The sequence below is a fragment of the Ursus arctos genome, unplaced genomic scaffold (genome assembly GCF_023065955.2).
Source record: "Ursus arctos isolate Adak ecotype North America unplaced genomic scaffold, UrsArc2.0 scaffold_21, whole genome shotgun sequence".
NCBI classification, from domain to species: Eukaryota; Metazoa; Chordata; class Mammalia; order Carnivora; family Ursidae; genus Ursus; species Ursus arctos.
In genome coordinates this window covers 31,587,303-31,608,952 of record NW_026622886.1, presented here as the reverse complement: position 1 = coordinate 31,608,952, position 21,650 = coordinate 31,587,303, and the positions used below count along the sequence as shown (strand labels likewise).

Sequence of the window (21,650 nt, the reverse complement as noted above, 5' to 3'; positions counted from 1 at the left end):
ATCTTGGCAAATGGCATTCCAAATACACTTAGAGATGATCCTGACTTCCTCTGTAACTCTGCCACAACATGCAATGCATTTAAGGCCTACATGAGGAATACACTAATTAGCTGCATAACCTTTAAGCAGAAATGAATGAGAACAGAAGATCACCACTGAAGAGATAGAAGTCAAAAACTCTTGGGGGGGGGGGGTGGAAGAAGTAATATGCAGATGAGACAGCTTCACTAAGAAACTGAGATTAAGGCAGATGTCGTCAGGGGTGTTCATTTATGGCCTTTGAATTGTTCACTTCAACCTGTTTTCTGAAGGTGGTAACTAAAGTTAAGTAAACTTCACACTGCTTCAAGTCAGATATAGTCATGATGAAAAGTTCAAATTCCTAGTCTATATACACTGCTCCACAGAATGTCATCCATGTCCAAAAACTGAAGGGACTATGCATGAGAAAGATTGTTTCTTTTACTCACAATCTGAATAGGTGGTTTTCACAGTGACCCTATGAAACTACCAAGTAGGTATGACATAAGCTTGTAGCACAAAAACTTCATCTCAAGTAAAGGCTTTCTTACAAATCCCACGGCATTCCATCTGTAGAGGGTTATTCCTCCCCTGGAAAGGACTAAAATGGCCATAGTCACAATTGACTTTTATACCTATTCAGAAATTCAAATATTCCACCTCTTCAAGAAATGAAGGGTTCTTTTGCATTTTTACAAGACCCAGCTCCTTGATGTCTAAAAAAGGTAATAATGAAGCAAAGAAGTAGGGGAAACTTTAAAAATGTTAGTCTGTTATTAAACTAGCAAGAAAAATAATGTTAATACCTTTCATTTACAGATTACTATTTCAAAGCTCTTTTATATCTTTGATCTCATTTTATTCTTACCATTCAACAAAGGTAGTTGAGTTATTATACATAAATCTAGTTATAATTTCTCTTCAAACATCGAACTAGAGAAATTCCCGATGTTATTCATGTACCAATTTTAAAGCCTACTCAGTCCTCCCAATTTGTGATTGTTTTCACTTTGCCTTTTCTACGTTTTTACCCTGTCAAGTTATTTCCCAATGATCTTTATTCATTGTCTTTGGCATACCTACTCTCCCAGAAAGCCTTGATCCCCAAAAATCCTACTTCCATTCTTTGCTTTTAATAAGAAATCCAAATGATATCTTAACTCTAAAGAAAATTTATCAGCCAGGAGCTAGACATAGCTTTTCTTCCCCCCATCACTAGGGCATATAACAGAGCCTTTCCTTTTTCCCCCCTCTCAGTCTTGACCAACTAATTCCAAGCTTTTCCTACTACAGCACAAAAACTAAGAATTGCTGTTTTTCTCTGTCCTATGCCCTTTCTACAGTAAGGCACACTCTCTCTTGATCTGACCCTTTATACTGCCCCTTAGCTGTATGGCAGACACCATGTTAGTCAATACTGACCAAAACACTGGGCTTATTTAATGAAAGAGGCAGACAGGTAAACAGACATGTAGAGTATAATATTACAAGTGCTATACTGAGAGTTTGAAAATTGTCATGGAAGCACAAAAATGGAAGAAGGGCCAAACTCTTAGGGAAAGACTCAAAGAGGTAACCGTTGAGAAATAAGTAGGAATCCAGTAAAAAACAAGGGGAGGGAGGTTATACCAGGCACAGGAAGCAGCATGTTCAAACACTGAGGGCACAGAACATGGGGCAATCAGGAACATTCAAATATAGTTCTTGTTCTGTTTCTTGGATACTGCTTTGTACAATACTTTTACAATTTTCCTTTTTAAGTCCATGGCCTTTATCTCCCACACGAGCATGATACGCAGAGATGCCCTTTGTACTTTCAAACATCTTTTCAAGTGAGAGACCACCATCTCCAGGAGTCTAAAAGGCAGTTGTGTTTCACCTGGATTCTTGCATTTCTACCATCTTAATTCTCTTTGCTTGTTAAGACTCCCAGAGCCAGGCACATTCACAAAGCTGGTCTTTTCCAGCTTTTGTCTTTCCCACTACACATTCACACCCACATCTCACCCATGTTTTCCCTTTCCAAGGATCCACTCCTCCACTCTATGTGGTATTCTTCCTTCATTGATGAGTATCAACACCTTGCCCCCAACCAATCCCTTCTGGAGTGTTAACTTCCCTCTTGCTTTATTGTAAAATTGATAGTATTTTCCTTTCAGTCAATAATAGTTTCCTTCATCTCCCTAAAATTACCCGACAGCAACTTTTAGCAACTAAACTCCCCATGCTACCTTATCCTGATCTATGACTTTTTATCTTCAGGTTATTTTTTTCTCATGTGATTTGTTGACACACATGTAAAGGACATCTCTAGCTGTTCAACCACCACCAGAATGCATCTCAGTTCTGGATTAAAAGCAACTTAGAAGCCAGGTGCCCATGTTCTTCTCAATGGCTTTCTAGTTCACACTTTCCTATTTCCCTATTTTAATGCCAAATCTCCCTGCTGCCGTTAATGGAACTTCAACGTATCGTAGAATCTTTCCCCCCAAAGAGATTGCCATAGCCTCTATCTCCTGTTTCAATCCTGAAGAAAACCAGCAGTCTTAGCTTTGGCTTGCTCAGGTAAATCACCACAGTACTTCGTGCTTTTCCTTCTGACACAGTCTACAAAAATATATCCATCTTCTCTGTCATCTGAGGTTCAAATCAAATTCTTTATTTCTGTAGATTTGAATTACTGCAAATACGTCTCCTGGGTTCTTCCCAGTTGAACTAATAATTAAGGTCCCACCCCCATAGTCCCTTGCCAAGCAGCAGGTCTCATCCCTTATGAAGTGAGTCTACATAAAAGTTTCAAAATCCTCCCACTGCTTTTCTCACCATTCCCGAGTTGTTCGATTTTCCTTATCGTCTCTCTTCCTTCTGCCCTCTTTCTAATAGAAGATGAAATAAACATTTTTTTTTACTCTCTTCCTCAATTTTTTCCCTCTTTTCTATTTCTTTCTCTACTTTTTCCCCACTGCCTTGCCACCCCAACCCCTATTCATCAGCTTTTCTTCCCCGTCTTCTCTTTTCTTCAAGTCTCCCATTTGCTAAGAACAGACCCACGACCAGCTAGCTGAAGCTGGGTTGGCCCCTCTGACCTCCCTAACCTTGCGTTTAAGTAGCTTTTCTCCCGTCACCAGCTTCTGTGTGACTCGCCTGTCTCTACCACGCTCTTTTTATCACCTTCCTTTTGGTTCTCTCTGATTTTGTGTTCCCCCGGACTCACATGAAGATCTTCTGTAATCCTCAAAGACAGAGCAAGCGCTACTTACCTAGTTCAACAGCAAGGGAAGAATTTGCTTAGAGCGCCCCCTAGAGCTGTCTAGTGGCACAACCTGGGTCTGCTCAGCATTCACCATCTCGTCTTTTACCCAGCCCCCTATGAGGAGGAAAAGGAAAACCTTCCTGGGCCAATGATGTTTCCTAATTGTGTGCCACTACCATTCTCTCCAGACTTCCTTTTGGTCACCATCATCCTGGAACTAAAAAGGGAAAAGTATTCTTTGGATAAAAACAGCTCCCTGGCTACTGAGCTTTCTCTGTCAAGACTATTATCCCATAGTATCCTTTCAAGTTAGTTAGGATGCACAAGTAAACATAACTACAAGTGACAAAAGGTCAGGATACAAAGTCTTTGCAGTTGTTGAGTATGATTAGTAAAACTTTAATGCTGCTTTATCAGTATAAGCCTACGTAGAAATCATCCAAATGCCTGTCTCTGCCACAAGAGATAACACTCTTCTCAAGGTGAAAAGTGTTCAACAATGCCTTCCAATGATTACCTGGCATTGTTTTCTGGTGGTTTTTTGTTTGTTTTGTTTTAATGAATGTTTCAGGATCAATGGCCCACCTTCCACATAATTTTTCTTTACAATGCTTCCTTTTTTTAAGTGCAGAGGCCATTTTGCATTTTTATTTAGAAATATGTTGCCCATGTTTCAAAATTACTTGCTATCTACATTTCACTATAGAAGATTAAAATATTTGAGTTATGGAAACCAGTATTAAGAATCCACTTTACCCCAGAGCCTCAAAGTCACATTTGGATAAGAAAATAGAATATTAAAAATCAGGCCTGACCCAGAAAAATCAAGAACATGCCATTAACATAGAGAGAACATTAATGGGACAAGGCAATTTGGTAAAGGTTTGTCTTTGGATACCTTCCAAACTGTTTCCCATTATCTCCTTTCTTCACATGTCCTCATACAACTGGTCATTTACCTGGATTCCCACTTATGCCCTCTTCTAAGAGAAACAGCATCCCAAATTATGGACATAATCAGGATCATCCCCATTTTTGCCCATTTCCACTCAGATAAATCTTCCATACCCCAAGAAACTATCCACTAAAATTTAATACCATGATGGATTGTCCTATCATCCACTAGGGGGCAAAATGGTACATCTTATTTTAAAGGACTCCTTCAGATCTAAAGCTTTAGCAAAAGGGTATGAATGGTGGTACTTCAGGCATCACAGCACACTACAGCATGAAGACTCTTTTGACAAGAACATTTCTGGGACTCACTTTCCATTCTATATTCTGTTCACATTCCCCTACCCTCCACTCAAAATTCACGTATAAAATTAACCCCAACAAATTCCTCTACCTTCTCTAGAATGGTTCTTCCTAAAACATGTTTCTATAATGGCAGTTACCATTTTATGTTGAACTTCTGTTTTATGCCTATTGTCCCTGGCCAAGAAGAAGTCTCTAAAGAGCAAGTTTTAGTCAGCCTTTTTTTTTTTTTTCCAGTAGCTTGCACCATGACTGACATACTGAAAATGTATGTAAGTGTTCAGTAAACTGAATTAAGTACAAAATTAAGTGTTGCTCATTTTCTGCAAACCACAGAAAGTGGAATGGATTACTAATCCTACTTCTAAGTGGATTCTGACAAACAGCAAGTAGTCTCTGACAGAGTGAAGCATTCGGTAAACAGATATTCATTCTTTGGCTCAATAAATATGTACTAACCATCTTTTATGAGCCAAGCACTATGCATGTAGATAAAAGGACACTATGCAAAGATGAGCAAATTCATGGGTGTGAGGTACAATGCAATCATCACACAAATACATGATTGCTGTCCGTGATTACAGTTACTGTGCATGATTATAATGCATGACTATTATAATCAATATTTCAAAGAAGAGTATTGGAGGGCTACTAAGGAATGTATGAGAAGAGCCTTATTTAGTCTGGCAAGTCAGGGAAGGCTTCTCTAAGTAAACATAGAAGTGAGGTCTGACAGATGAGTAAAAGTTAAACAAAAGGGAGAACAAGAGGACAGAATGTGTCAAGGGTATGTGATGGTTCTGAGTATACAGTTAACATGACGTGTTTGATCCTAAGGAGATGACTGATGTGGCTGGAGCACAGAGGGGCCAAGGGCCAGGAGAGGAGGCTGAAGAGTAAGCAGGAGCCAGACCCCATATTATAAACGATGGTAAAGGTGTGGGTCTTTATCCCTAGAGAGACAGGATACCTACCTGAGGATTTTGAGATTTGTTACTTAAAAGGTGATTCTCCCCACTGTATTTCAGGAGTAAATTTAGAGAGATCCACTAAGACTTCTAGAATAATCTAGATAACCAATTATTGGATTAGAATGATGAATATTCTAATATCAGAATATGAGATTTATTGGGTAAGGATGAAAACAAGTGAACCCACTTAAGAAATTTCTAACAGATAAAATCTGAACTCTGAAGTAGTTAGTGGTCAATGGTAATGCCCAGTTTTCTGGCTTGAGCAACTAGTTGGAGGCTGATAGCATACTGAAATAGAGTGGACTGGTATTGTGAAACAAGATCGTGAGTTCAGTTTTTGGAATTTGAGTCAGAGATGGCTGTGAAATGTTCTAATGTGGAAATGACAAGTAGGTAGTGGGATATAGGAGTCTGGAGTTCAAAGTATCTAAAGTGAAGATACAAACTTGGCACGTGGCAATCACTTCCGCATTGTTATTAAAGCTATAGACAGGGATAGTATATGCATAATTCCTTTTATCATACCTCACTTTACTGAACTTTTTACAAATTGAAGGTATGTGAAACAAGTCTATCACTGCCATTTTTCCAACAGCATCCGCTCACTTCATGTCTCTGTCACATTTTGGTAATTCTTGCACTATTTCAAACTTTTTCATTGTATTTGTGATGGTGATCTCCGAACACTCAGGTGTTAGCATTTTTTTTTTTTAGGAAGAATTAAGGTATGTACATTTTTTAGACATAATTCTACTGTACACTCAATAGACTGCAGTATAGTATAAACTTCTATACGCACTAGAAACCAAAAAATTCATTTGACTCACTTGATTGTGATATTTGCTTTATTGTGGCGGTCTGCAACCAAACTCGCAAGATCGCCGGGTATGCCTCTATTAGTTTATGAAGAAAAGAAATGGGTTAGGATTAAAGCTTGAGAAAGACCAAGACCAAGATTGAGTGGCCAGAGAGGCAGATAAACAAATCAAGAAATCATTGTATCACAGAATTCAAGGAAGAAAGGGATGTCAAATTCTGCTGAGACTTCAGGTTAAAAAAATATTTATGGTTTACTAAGATGAATGTCATCTGAAACCTTAGCAGTGGCCATTTCAATAAAATGAAGAGCAAAACCAGTGGAACATGAATAAATAGGGACAGTGATTTTCACTGATTCACTCAAGAAGTTTGGTTCAGAAAAGGAACGGAGGGATGTGGCATTATCTAGAGAAGATGGCAGTAAAATAGGATATTTGTTAAAATAGAGTAGTGTTTGCTGTTATATGTGCCAGGCACTCATAACTTTACTATGTTTATATTGCACATTGATTTTGTGTGCTTTATTGTGTCCCTGTGTCTGTGTAGGAGATGTCTAATAAATATCTGTTGAATGAACAAATGGTAATGCCCACATTTACTGCTTTTTTCACTCTTCTGTAGTGTACTTTGCTGTTACTTATTTTTAATAGGCATTTTGATTTTCTACTTTCATCATTCTTATTTTGATCATGTCAGAATACCTATGCTTCTGTTATATCTAATAGGACTACAAGTGTAAAGTGTATCTCCTATTGGCAATACCTATATTAAGAGGAAGTTTTGAAGATTTAAATCATAAAGCAGATATCCATCTTTAATTGTATGAATTTTACATTTGTAGAAGAGTAACTTGGTTTAAGCGGTTACAGGACTTTTCAAGTGCATCTTTGTGTCTAGAACATTTTTACTCTCTTCTTTACATGGTTCACACTGACTCTTCCTGTTGACCTTTGTATCTCAGCTCAGGCACTGCCTACCCCAGGACATTTACTTTATCACCTCCCCCCATACATACTAGCTCTGATTGAAAGGGGAGAGCTAGACAACTTGTTTTAAAGGTAGATTTGAATGGCAAGCACATTAGTTTTACAAAGAATGTGCATTTGGGGGGGCCAGAGAAATTGATGAGGATTATCAGGGGTAAAAATCTCCAATTACAGTCTTCGCCTCCTTAATTCTGTCACTAGACCCTAGAAAGTTCCAACCTTCTCCTCTTTGCTCCCATAGCATTGGCGCCATCTCTATGGTACAGTTGCACTATATTATTATTCTCCATCTAAGTCTGTCACTCCACTACTTTCAGAACTTTGTAAAGCCCTCTTATTCATCTGAGTGTCCGTGGAGACTGGACTAGAAGAGTCTTATGGTAGAACCTGTTTTTTTAATTAAGAAATGAATAATTAAATGAATCCAGAGTTAATAGGTTATATAGCATCCTCATAAAGTAAGTATTCAAAGACATGACAACTGTCTCATTCACCTGAGCAATTACCGTGTATTTGTGCACTAGGCCAGATTCAGTCTTTTTAGCCTCACTACATCCACTGCATCATTTCATACTGTGACCATCTGGACCATTAGATGTAAATACTGATTTGGCAAATAGTTCAGTGGTATGAGTACAGTTGTGGGAATAAAATGAATTTGAAAGCTACTACCACCCAAAGGATATATTTAAAGCTACTCTTATTAAGATGAGAAACTTGACATTATCCCTTTTATAACTGGAAGATGTCCTAGTATTTTTATAAATGAAGAATATGCAAATCAGCTGATTTTCATTTTGAGATTTTTGGACTGCCATTTTTTATTTGTCAACCTTTAAATAGACTCCCAACCTCAGAGAAAAACCCTCTACTCAGAGAAACTATCACCAATTTGACACACGGAAAAAAATCTTAGGATTAACATAAATAGAATACGCCCTTGTAAAATGTCACAGCATTAAGTCAATTCAGATACCTTTTTAAAACTCATTCAAGAGTACAGCATTTCCAACAAGCTTGTGAACTTAGCTCCATTTGCGAAGGTCACAAAAATGAACCCCCCTTTTCACACATAAAATGATGGACGGTACTAAAGAAGCCATCAAATAAACATTCATTTTAAATCAAGCTTTTTATTTATCCATTGGAAATGACCTTTGTTCTAATATCTATACGTAATGCTTTTCAAAAAGGAAAGGCATTTCTGTAGTTGTCTATTAAATCATTAATTTGTGTTACTCTATTCAGAGGCTGCTTTAAAAAAATAACAGAATTATCAAGCTGCTCAGAACAAAGGTTCTTTCTGATTGTCAGCTCCATATTCTAAAAGAGCAGGTTAATTTCTCTGAATCTCACAGTTGGAACTTTCTTACACTAACTGGCAGTTTCCACCTAGTGATCAAGGCAATTGACTAAAATAAATTATACATAAAGCTGAAATTCCTAATAGTAATAAGGCCCCTTCATGAGATAATCACACCAGCCAAAGCACTCATCTGTCAGCTGCAACTCTATAGGGTTTTGAAATTATCTTATAAAAACTACATTTCCAGAAATGTTTTCATTTCTACTTTTATGAAAGGCCTAACATAGCCATGTCTATGGCACTAGGCACAAAGAAGGAGCTCCAAATATATTCATTAGTTGACTCATTGATGAAACTGGATATACTGTTCATAAACACTAGTGTCCATGCTGTTTACAAAGTGAACGGTTGGTGAGGCGCTCATTTTAAAACCAATCAACAGTTATTTATACTACTTAAGAAGGCACATAATAAAGGCTTATAAAGTATAATCCCTGCTTCTCCGGAGTTTAGGGTGAGGGAAACTCACATATGAAATAAATAGGGGGAAAAAACGTTACTAGGCACTATGCTGATGGCTATAAAGCAATAGCTAGCAGAAATCTACATGGGCTAGAATAGTAAGGGGGTACTTTGTTAAAGATATAAACTTGGACTAAGACTGAAAGGTCGGGTCGGGATAATTTTGTTAGGCAGAAAGGACTGAAGACATTGCAGATGGATTTCCTGACTATGCAAAAATTTGGTGGTGAAAAGGAATCGCACTCAGAAATATAGTAATTGCTTTGATGAACTGCCCCCCCCCACACACACCAATCTTGCACCATCTTTATGGACAAAATATTTATTCCACTGGCTGCCTGGAGTGTTGATGGCTGATGGCCCGTAACTGGGATCCTTCTTCTCAGCATCACCCTCAGCAGAAGAGATCTCTGGTCCAAGATGTGGGGACAGCCCACATCCAATGACTGGTAGATTAAGGACCATAAAAATTTCACCCCTTTTAAGAATTCAGAACCTATCTGAAGAGCTATCCCAGTTCCAGAACTCCCCATAGGATCGGCTGAGGCCTCTGCTAGGACTACATCACAGCCCAACTTTCCTGTCTTGCAGTTCTGCTCCCTGCACTCTCCCATAGGTGCTGATCCAAAGAACACACCACAATAAACCTCCTGCTTGCAAACCTCTGAGTCTGCTTCCCGGAGAACTTGACCTGTAGCAATAGAGGATAACATGGAGACCAATCTGACTGTATTTGATAGAAGGCAATCTGCATTTATTCATTCAAGAGGCATATATGGACCTTGACTCTGTGCCAGCCACTATTCTAGGGCTTAGAACATAGCAGTGAGAAAAACATTTTTCTTCTCTTATAGACCTGATATTCTAGTGGGGAAAACCTAAACAAACATAATAGAATTTTAAGTGATATGTGCTAGAATGAAAAAGAAGCAGGGCAAAGGCCAGGTAGTGTGTATGTTTAGGAGCAGATAGGACATTAGATAGGATGACTACATAAAAACTCTAAAGAAGTGACATAGGAGCAAAAAGCTAAACGAATATAATTTAAAAAATGTCCTATACCCTGATTTTGCTAGTAGTTAATGACTGCATGCATTTGCTGAAACTCATTGAACCGTATGCTCAGGGTGAATTTTGTTGTATATTATTTCTAACTCAATAAAACTTTTTTAAAAATTAAAAAAAAGAAAAAACTAATGGGGCAATCCATCATAGTATCTGGGGAAGAATACTGTAGACAGAAGGAACAGCCAAGGTGAAGGCCCTGAGGTAGAAGCGTGCCTGGCATGTCTTGAGAAGAGGAAGATCAAGAGTATAGTAGGAGGTAGGGGATGGACCACATAGGCCTTTTTGTGTAAGGAACACAGATCATTCCAAGCCAAATGGGAAGACGGGGAAGAGCTCTAAGTAGAACTGTCTCATGATCAGATTTCCATTTTAAAAGGATCCCTCTGCCTAGTAGGTGAGAAAGAATCTAAAAAGGAGCAAGAGTGGAAGCAGAGAGGCTATTAGGAGGCCACTGTAGAGGTCTAGGCCAGCAAGGAGAACTTGGGCTTAAGATTATGAATTATTACAGTTTGCCAGGGACTGAGGCTTCTCAGGGTATACAGGACATTTAGGGCTAAAACCAATAGTCTTTTTCAAATCAAGAGGTTGGTCTCCCTACCTGTACTAGAGTGAAGGCCTTTAAGTAGGGAGGTGAGGTCAGATTCAAACTATATTCTGAAGGTGGAACAGATAGTAAAGTAGAAGGTTTAGATAGTTAGGGCAGAGACAAAGTCAGGAAAATGGGTTCAGACCTTTCAAAGATTAGCCTGGCATTAGTACACAGTCTACACTGGACTTTGGAGAGAATAGGACTCATGAGATCTTGCATCAGACTGTTGCAGGAAAAAGATGACAGAAGTGTGTAGAGCTTGATCTCAAACAGAATGGAGGCAGAAGGGATGGAGCTGGTGATAGTGATGGTGACAGTGGCAAATAGCACAGTAGAGATGGAGGGCGTGTTGGAGGTAGAGGTGAGGACAGTAGAGGTCATGTTGATGAGGATGGGGAAAAATTAAGTAAAATTTAAAAATCCAATTTGAGAGACATCGACAAAGAAATGTCAAAATTTGTGGGCTGAAGGACTAAAGGAAAAGAGAAGGAACACTGGTCACTGGGAACCGATTACTTAGTGACCCTGACAGAAAGGGATGTCAGAAAGGAGAACAGCAAGGGGAAGATCTGGTGATAAACTCCATTTAGTGAGACAGCATGAATGTAAAGTGAGAGTGGGATATCTAAGTGGGTGGTCAGTTGGAGTATTAGTTTGTCATTCCAGATGGCGGTCTGATGGTAAAGAAAACTCATTATTTTGAGTCAAAGGACCTTGTTTCAGTTCCACACTGAAATACCTATATAACCGTGTGTAACCTCTGAGTCTCAAACTCTTTATGTGTAAAAGGAACACAACAGTACCTACTTCACAGGGCTGTTGTAGAGAAAACAAGATGGAATTGTCAAGGAGAAGGAGCAGAGATGGAGATTGCAGGATCCCGTTCCTGTAAGCTTTCCAAGAACCACTTCTGCTTCCCATCATTCCACTAAAAGAAAGTTTTTCTAAATGTAGAAAACCTCGGTTTCTCGAACTTTAAAGTGATACATAAAAAGGCTTACTATTAAAGGAGTATATTGCTACCCAACCATCTTTCTTGCAAATTGACATGTGAAAACTGAAATGAGTGGTAGAAGTGTAAGTGTCCATAAACCTCTCACAGCAAGTCTCCTGTGTAAGTGACAAGAGTGGATAAAACCTTCACATGCTAGAACAAGACCCAAAGAAGAGGAGTGCATCTCCATCTAATCACAGAAGTTCAGTGAAAGACTTCATAGAGGAAAAGAAACTACTTGCTTTCCCACAACTCATACTGACATGAGCCCCCCAGTCTAAGACTCTAAAGTAACCACACGCACTTACAAAGCAAGCCTCAGATGTAAGCCTTACTTCAGCTGTGGCCAAATAGAAGCCATCTTCAGGAGGGGCTGGCAGAAGCCCAAAGTTCTGCCAGGGATGTCCCTCTGAGGGTGGCTTCGCAGCCTCCCTGAGATGCGTATCCTGCCTCTTCTTGCTGCACGTGAACTTCAGGTCCCCGCCTCATCCACGACATACGAAAAACACATTGCAATCCTATTTGGAAATGTCCTAAATCAATTAATCAACAACCAAACCAGCATGTAACTGGCCCCAATTCTGAAGTCCCAATTCTGAAATTTTGCAACCTGCTGCTTGGATTTGTACAAATATTGGAATAAGGGGGGAAACTTGGATCTCACTTGAAAGGAGTAAAATTGAAATGGCAAAAACGTCTACTTGTTGCCTTTCGGCTACAAGGAATTCAGAATTTTTCATTAACAATTCATTCCAGGGGCACCCAGCTGGCTCAGTTGGTAGAGCATGCAACTCTTGATCTCTGGGTTGTGAGTTCAAGACCCACATTGGGTTCAGAGCTTCCTTAAAAATAAATAAAATACAAGAGCTAAATCTTAAAAAATTCAGTCTAATGCAAATACAAGTCCTTTCCCCAAAAATCTAAAGTATTAGACATTATCCTATTTGAAATGTAAAAAGACAAAAATTTAGGTAGGTTGATTCTACTAAAGGAGAGTTAGGCTCTTTTCAAAGCTATCTAATAAAGTTATGAAATTTTGCCAAAAGCGTTGCAGTGCTATTCAGAGTAGAGTTTCTAAAAAAGTCATCTCGGTCTCATTTCCTGAACTGTTGAATTATGGATATATTTTGATGAATGATAAAGTATAGATGAGCTATTTAAAACTGGAATGGGTTACAATCACTCTTCATACCTCAGTGAATGAAAGACCACTGGGTAAACGCCAATGAACCTAAGAGCTTTCACATTCTAATTGTCCTAATCCTCCTCCTGAGGAATTTGCAGTGTATGTGTACAAACTATCTTCACCTTTATTCGAAAAGTTACTTCTCTCTTATTGGTTTTCACAGCAAGAGAAATTGGGTGATATTTGCTTCTCCCTTCGTTACGTGCCGACTGCTGGCAAGCTGACCGTTGTCATTCTGGAGGCAAAGAACCTGAAGAAGATGGACGTGGGCGGCTTATCTGGTAAGACTGTGATGTTTATTGGGTTTTTTAAAATGCCGTTTCATCATGGATACCAAATGCATTGCACACATGCTGCGACTCCCCATTCCTTATTGATCACAGCTTCCTTCCCACGGAGACTGGAAGCAGTCTCAAAATCCATCCCAACACAGTGCTCCAGAAGCCACTCTCAGTTTATTGGAATTGGCATAAAAGACGAAATCTCTTTTCCTGTTTCATAGCCAGAGCAGCAATCATTAGTTCTACATACTGAAAGCTAATTTTTTTTCCTTTTGCTTCTCTCGTAAAAGACAATACCTATGACCATTTTGTGTGTTGTTTTTTTTTAACCAAAATTTACCCATGACATGAAAACAGTGTTTTAACTGAGAGTTCTTTATTAGGTATTGCATAGCCTAACAGGTTTTAGTAACACTGTTTTATTAAAAGGTGCGGCATTTCAAATGTAAGTAAACAAAATCTGTTGGGGGGTGAATCCCCAAGGTAATGCATTTATGTCTACAGTTTATGTTGGGAATGGAGGAGACTTTTAGATTTTAAGTTCTATACAACCCAAACCTAGTTGCCTTCTTTTTTTAAAGTATACTCTTGCTCAAAAGCAAAGTCAACTGAAGGATTTCTACAATTGAATCGGATTTTTTAAAATTTTCTCTTCTGGGTAATTATATTTTCAATTTTATAGTACATTATTAAAGCTTTTATATACCACAAGGTCATCATAAATAGACTGTAGTGTCATTGTTTGTGGCTGTGGAATTAGAACCAACATATTAGTGCTTTCTCTAATAAAAATATTGCAATCTTCAAAAAGGTCACCCTAATGCAGCAAGGTCATTTTATATTCTAAAGCATAACGGCTCAAAAACGCTAAAGCTGAGTTTCCACTTACTGAACTACTAATTTGTCAACCAAATTCTGGTATGTAAGTTTATTTCTCATTTATAAATAAGTTGCCTGGGAAAGCTGCACTAATTCATCTCACAAAGACCCCATTTAAAAGCTTACTGCTTCCATTGCTTAAAGAATGATAGAACAAATTTAAAGCAATGAGCAGTTTCCTCTAGAAATGTAAAAAAAAAAAAAATCTAACATGTGTAAGATGCAAAATACATGTGTGTGTATATATATACACACACCCACACACACACACATATATATACACACACACACACATGCACATATATAAACACATACTTTTTAAAAAATTCTATCCACTGATAAGACCTAGAAACAAAGACTGACTCAGTGGCATTGAGCATCCCTAGCACGAGATATGGCTAAACTCAGTTTTTCACTAGAAGAACCTGGCACCTATGGGAGAAAGGGTAGGTTCCAGGTATGGCACAGAAAGTATACAAGCCTAGAACATCTCATCTAACCAGAAAGCAAGGAAGCTACCAAAGAATACAAAGGTCATGTCAAAAGACTCGGAAGCCACCCCAAAGACACTCTCACTCGCCAAAGATGTGATCATTTGAACACTGGTAATCTAATAAATGTAGGGTATTCAAACCTTAAACAAAAGAGCACTTAATGTACAGAGAAGTTTTCAGCTTTAAGAACAGTTCACTCCCAGATACTACTTAGTATCCTGAGGTAAGACTTCAGACACCTTTGGTTCAATGGTCATGGTGTCTTTGTATCCTGCCTCATATGCTCCTCTCCACACTCCCATGCCAACCAGCATCTCATCACCTGTGTCCAGTACTCCTCTAATCTTCCTTCCCATTCATCGTATTCCCTCTAACAGAGTTCCAGAGGCAGCTTGACCATGAAGCCAATGAAACTTCAGGGTCCCTCATTTGTTGTCTTTTTCCAAGGTCCTAGAAATGAGTTTCCATGATCACTGATATTTCAGCCACAATTTGTCAGTCACAGTGAGTCTCCGACTTTACTGCCGTCATCCATCTCTTCTTGATCAGCAGCATCTGAGTAGCTACCGGCATTTTTGAGATTTAGTTAAGGGAAGTTGGGTCTGGCAGAATATACTTACGTAGCTTTTAATCACTTCCATGTGTAATTGGGTTACTGGTAGCTACCAGGGGAAGGCAGGGCTGCTGGGAGGACTCCTACCACTCACTGCGCTAACTCAGCATTGTGACATAAAAGGGGCAAGGCCAGAGGTCACATCTAATTTAGTAATCATCATTTTCTACGTATTTTTTTCTCCTTTATGTTTTTTTCAGATGTCAAGCTACATTTGCTAAAATGGCTAGTTAATTGAATCAAAGTGGGTTGTTTCACCAGGGTCTAAAATTCTATTAGCTTCAGGATCCACACACCCTGGGTCTCCCCTACATTTGAATTATCTGGAATGATTTTAATTCTTAAATATTAAATAAGGATAGATCAAGACTCCTAATCTCAAGGGCTCCATCTGCCTCTGAAATTAAGTCAATCACTCAGGTCTACATAACATAGATCCCTCCAGACTACATCCCATTGCATTTCTATATTTTAACCAAATTGACCAGCACACAGTTCTTCAAACAGACTGTGTAATTTGCTGCCTCCATTCTTTGCTTAAATCATTTCCTTCACTTGGAATTCTTCCTTCCAACAATGCCCAGCTAAAGGTTTTCCATTCTTCAGGCCAAGCTTAAGTCTTATTTTCTCCATCTGTTGAACAAATATATAGTGTTTCCCTACTGTGTGTTAAGCACTGTTCTTACACTAGATTTACATCAGTGGACAAAACAGCCAAAAGGCCCTGCCTTTGTACAGCTTACATTTTAATTTGGGAAGACAGGGAGCCAATAAATAAGCATGTAGTATGCCAACGGGTGATAAGCACTATGGAAAAAGCAAAGCAGGGAAGTAGGATAAGAAACACTGGGGAGTGGTTTTAAGTGGGGTGGTCAGAGAAAGCCTGGGAAGTAGGTAACATTTGAGCAACAACCTGGAAGAAGTGAGAAATGAACCATGGGATGTCTGGGAGAAAGAAAATTTGAGGTGGAGGGAATTCATGAAGTCTCTTCTGATCCATCACAATAAGACACAACTTTCCCTTTTTTAAATGCCAACAGCCGTTTGTTTACACCCTTCAAACATCACGCTTCTCTCTCACTAGACTCCGCTCTGTATTTCTATCTCCCACAATGCCTTGACTGGTAGCACTGAACATAGCTGCTGAATGAATAAGGAATTATTTACAAAGGAGCTATGGCCTGGAAAAACAAGTCTTGCATTTCAAATTTGTTTAACCTACTTACCATTAAAATAACTCGAAGCACTTGTTCTATCTCAAAGTAATTTGACCTATGTCTGAGGAGACCAAAATTATATAATGAGATCATCCCAGGTAATTCAAATGTTTAACTACGTTTGCTGGAAATGACTAGTTAATTGGGTTAATTGGAACCAAAGTCTGTTGTTTTACTAGGGTTTGAATCCCACTCTACCACTACTGGCAATTCGACACTGGACAAGTGATTTCGTTTTCTGAGCCTTAGTTGCATTATCTATAAAGTGGGAGTAATAAGAGGATTTTTTTTTTTTTTAATAAAGGTGCCGTGAGAAATAAAGCACAGGATCTGGCACACTAAGTGCTCACTAAATATTCTTGTAATTATTTCTGTTACTTTATGAAATCTTGGGCTAAATATGGAAAATGTGAAAGCAACCAATAAACAGTTCAACCAAGGCTTATTTGAATGGGAAAAAAAGAAACGTTTGTTTTATAGGATTGGCTGGTCAGTTAAGGCAAAAATGAGATCAGTAGACCTATGTTTTACACAGGCCAAACAGTGAATTAAGACAAGGTATTGAATTAAACAAGAAATATTGGGCGAAAAAATGGAAAAACTTTAAATAATTTTTCTTACTGCTCTTTTGAAGGGTTTCTTTTCTACTGTGTAAATTCAAAATACACTGCATCAAGACTTTGCCTCTCTCATCTACCCATATAGCAAATCACGCAAATTCCAACCCTTCTTATAGGGACAAACTTGACTGGCCCATTCACAGGTCTACAGTAGACCTTTGCACTTACATGCTTACTATTCCATTCTCAAGTATTTATGAGCAACATCTAGAGTTTCTGAATCAAGCTATTTGTATGTAAATCTTGAATCTTGCAGGCTTCAATACTGTCCTTCAGGAGTAAGTTGGTAAAGTAGAAAATGAGTCGGGGGTTTTTTGCCCTGTAATTGGAAAGGGAGGGATGGGAAATCAAGCCTTCTGCCTAGTAACCACTTCTCAGTATCCTCACAACCTTTTATACACCTGTGTGTTTGGAGTAAATTTCTCTTCAAATAAATGTTATCTTTTTGTGAAAACTGAGGAAGAATATGAACAGTGTCTTAGTCCAGTTAAGCTGCTGTAACAACACAATCGTAAACTGGATGTCTTCAATGGAAATTTATTTCTCGTAGTCCAAGATCAAGGCACCAGCAGGTTCAGTGTCTGGTAAGAAACTGCTTCCTGGTTTTATAGGTGGCTCTCTTATTTTTGGGTCTTCACAGGGCAGAGGAAGCAGGGGAGCTTTCTGGAGACTCTTTTGTAAGGACACTAATACCATTCATGCAGGCTCCACCCTCACAACCTAATCACCTCCCAAGGCTCCCACCTCCAAACACCATCACACTGGGATTTGGTTTCAACATAGGAATTTTAGGGGAATGCTAACATTCAGTCTGCAGCATAGAAGTCTAAGAAATTGAAGGAATTAGAAAAGTTGAAGATTCTCAAAGGTGTGAGGTTGTAGGTCTTGTATTTTTGAGTGGTTTATTTTTTAACATTCAAACCTATACCTGTGCAGACTTTCAAGTTACTCACAAGGAGTAAATATCTTGTTCCTAACTGAATTTCTTGTTCCTGTTTATGTTACAGCTACTTTCCTCACTTTTTTGTTTGCTTGTCTGTTTGGTTTTTTGTTTATTTTCAGTGGATGCATGTGAGTGAGTGAGCGACTGAGAGTGAGTGAGTGTGTGTGTGTGTGTGTGTGTGTGTGTGTGTGTGTGTTTGGAGGGGGGCTGTCATACCAGAATTTAAGACTTCTAAGTACAGCTTTAATGAGAAAGTTCAAGACTAAGTTCATTTGGGCTTTATAGCACAAATTAAAATTTTTCAGGTCTTCCAACCTAAGGATAGAGCTGTTTGAAGAAAAGATAACCAAACTTTTGAATGAGCAAAATGGAAGGGAGTAGAAGCTTTTAAATTTCATTTATGTTAAAAATTTTCTTTTCAGATTTAGGTTGAAACGTTTCAACTCTTAAGTCATTATAACATAGTTCTAGAACACTTTCTAGTTTAGAAATCCTTTTCTAACTTGGTTTTTTCATGTTGTTCTCTTGATAGAACTGTGAGGTAATTTCTGAATGTAATATTCTCAGGAAATTGAAGCTTAGAGGCATTAAATAATGTACATAAATCATCGTGCTTCACACCTGACACACAGAAGGTGTTCAATACTGGAAGTTGCTTTTGATGTTACTGACATTCAAAGTCAGTAGCTTGTAGATGGTATAGCTGAGACTAAAGCCCAGATTTGGATTCCCAATGCAGAATGCCTCAAAGACCATTCCATTTCCCCTCTTTCCCTGCAGCTGGAACACAGTCCTTCAGAAATTTTTCTAAGCATTTTTATAGCCAGGAACCATGGCAAGTAGACAAGAGTAAGAAATTTGTCTACCCTGCCTCTTTGATATGTGTTGTAGTCACCTAAATTATGGAGAACAAAAAAGCACATCAAGAAGGTGCTGGGAAAATACAGATTCAGGACTGAAATCATAAACACCTATTCCAGCAGTCTCCTGAAAGTCAAGGAGCTAGAGAGGTGGCCAGGAGATGAGATGAGGTCAGACATCCTGAGGGATGGCTGGAGGAAATGTAGTTGAAAGTGTTCTACCTCATCATCTTTCTTCTTTTCACTTTCCACCCCAGGCCCCACCCCTAGTCTTCCTCCTGGTCACCCCAGTCCTGTCTTAGCACTATGGAATTTACACTGTGCAAAGCAAAGGGTAGGGCTGTAGGAGAGATCCACACACACACACACAAAAATCGAAAATCGATGTCCCCCAAAAGAAAGGGCAATGAAATTCACAAAGGGGAGCAAAACTTAAGGGAGATGAAGAAGAGGGGACTCGTGGTGGAAAGAGAGTCACCATCCCTATGTCGTGGACTGCCAGGATGTGGTTGAGCCAACTGAGACCTAAGCCAGTAAGATCTACCCTGCCTAACCCACTCAGCTCTCCATACATACATATATATGCACTGTTAAGATACAATTTTTAAGTTGTTCATAGATATGTCTGCTCATTTCTACTGTTCTAGAAATGAAATTTGGAAAATAGAGCCAATTTAAACATTTGAAGTCACCTAGGAAAAAGCCACCCAACCTCAGGGAACCACTGGACTCCACATAGAAACCATGAATGAGAAGAGGCAGATCATTCTTTTAGGCACGGGTAGTAGGTAGATAGAATATCTCATCACATAAAGATAGGGTATCCTACCAACATGAGAATCACCCCATTGCACATGTTAAAATGTAAGATTTCAGGGACTACCTCAGACCAAGCTATAACTGAATATAAAGGGGGTGGGAACCTGGAAATTGTATTTTAAAAGTCTCCCATGTTATTCTTATGCATCTTAAATTTGAAAACAGTACTTTCTATAAAGTATATAGAGTGTTAGCTGAAGCCAGGGAGGAAATCATACTGCAGTATATAAATGTATCAAATCAACATATTGTATACCTTAAACTTAAGTGATATGTCATCTGTATCACAAGAAAAAAAAAATTTAAAAAAACTCTACTTAGAAGCTTAAATGTTACATCAGAATTTTAACTGAGGTCCAGATCAGCCAAATTCCAAGTTAGAACTTTTTTCTGGCCAGTGATGTAGAATACATCCTTTGCCTTATATAATGGAATTTCCCTAAATAAGAAGTTCTATTTATTTTGTCAGCCCAGTATCCTCTTTCTTGAGAAACACCTTGTCCACATGTCTAAATTTTGTCTTCTTCAGTCTCTCCTACTTAAAGACAAAAGCAGATTGTTCCTTTATACACTCATGACTGCCACTCTTATCTGTCCTTCCATCAGTGCCAAAAGCACGACAAAGAAAACCATTCCGAACTTAAGTGATTTGAGCTAAAAGCCACTAGGCTGGGAGCTGAGCCAACAAATAAAGTGGCAAAAACTTATTTGAGCCGATTAGATAGGGATATACAAATTAATTGGCCATGATATCAGGGTCAAGCAATAATATGCAAATAAATTAGCATCTTGAGCTAACAGGACAGGAATATGCATAATAAGTTGGCTGTGATGTCAGAAGTCTTCATCGTAATTTTAGGCTTGACTATTACACTATAAAATTCCGTGACACTTCAAAATGTTTAGTTATAATATTGATAAAATAATCTGAATCCCTAAAATGTGAACAAATTGATCTAAAAAGAAAAAAAATAACATATCTTTAAACTGGATCATTTTAGAAATTGAGTTATTAAAAAGGGTTAAATCAAAGTTTAATGCAAGTTGAGACCCAAGCACAGTTACCACAGAATGGACAGAGATGCTATGTCTGAAGGATTAACAGTGGTTTTGATGAAATGAGTTAGTTATGTGTTAGTTCAGAACAGTTAACACAAAACGTCTAAATAAGTCCTTTAGCCCCAGGTACATCTCCAGTCATTCAACAAATACCATTTCAGTGCCTGCTCTGTGCCAGGCAGTATGCCCATCCCTGGATACACAAGTAGAAGTAACAGAAGACACTTGCATAGCACAATGTGAGCTGGACACTGTTCTAAACACCCTCTATCACTTAACTGATTTAATTCCCATTACAACACTAGGAGGTAGACACTATTTTTAATGTTATTTTATTGATGGAACTGGAGAGGTAAATAACTTTCCCAGGTCAAAGAATTTTTGGCATGGTTAGGATGTCAACCCAAACAGTCTTCAGTTCTTATCCTTTCTCACCAGTTCAACTTGGAGAACATAGGGCTGACTACGTGCTACACTTTGAGGGATGGCCAAAAATTCTACCCAATTCCAATAATTCCTTGAAACCCAAACTAAATTCCATAATGGAAACCACTCATATAAATTAGTTGGTTGACTAATTAGTTTTTGGTTACTTGGACAGCAAAGACAGGATCAATGAGTCCCTAAGATCAGACAACAAATATTAATAGATTTTTGGGCTGAAAGGACAATCTCCATTTCTTTCTTGTGTACAGATTCATATGTTATTTTAGTGATTGAGTCTTTGCACACTACAGTAGATGAAATACAAAACAGTGTAGTTTCAACTATGTCACTGGTAGAGGTGTAGGGCTGTTACTAAGACATTATGGAAGAAAGTCTAAGGGATTTGAGTGCCTATTAGGTGGTAGAGAAAGACTAAAAAATTTTTGCCTACTACTCAATTTTAT

The 21,650-nt window shown here is 38.5% G+C and overlaps 1 protein-coding gene across 1 annotated transcript in view; it reads left to right on the top strand.

Annotated features, from left to right (window-relative positions):
- SYT1 (synaptotagmin 1) overlaps window positions 1–21,650 on the top strand; it is a 525,260-nt gene that overhangs the window by 410,058 nt on the left and 93,552 nt on the right. The window contains exon 8 of the mRNA XM_026499974.4: window positions 13,139–13,256. Coding sequence (XP_026355759.2) covers window positions 13,139–13,256 — 118 coding nt within the window. The remainder of the gene's footprint in view (window positions 1–13,138; window positions 13,257–21,650) is intronic.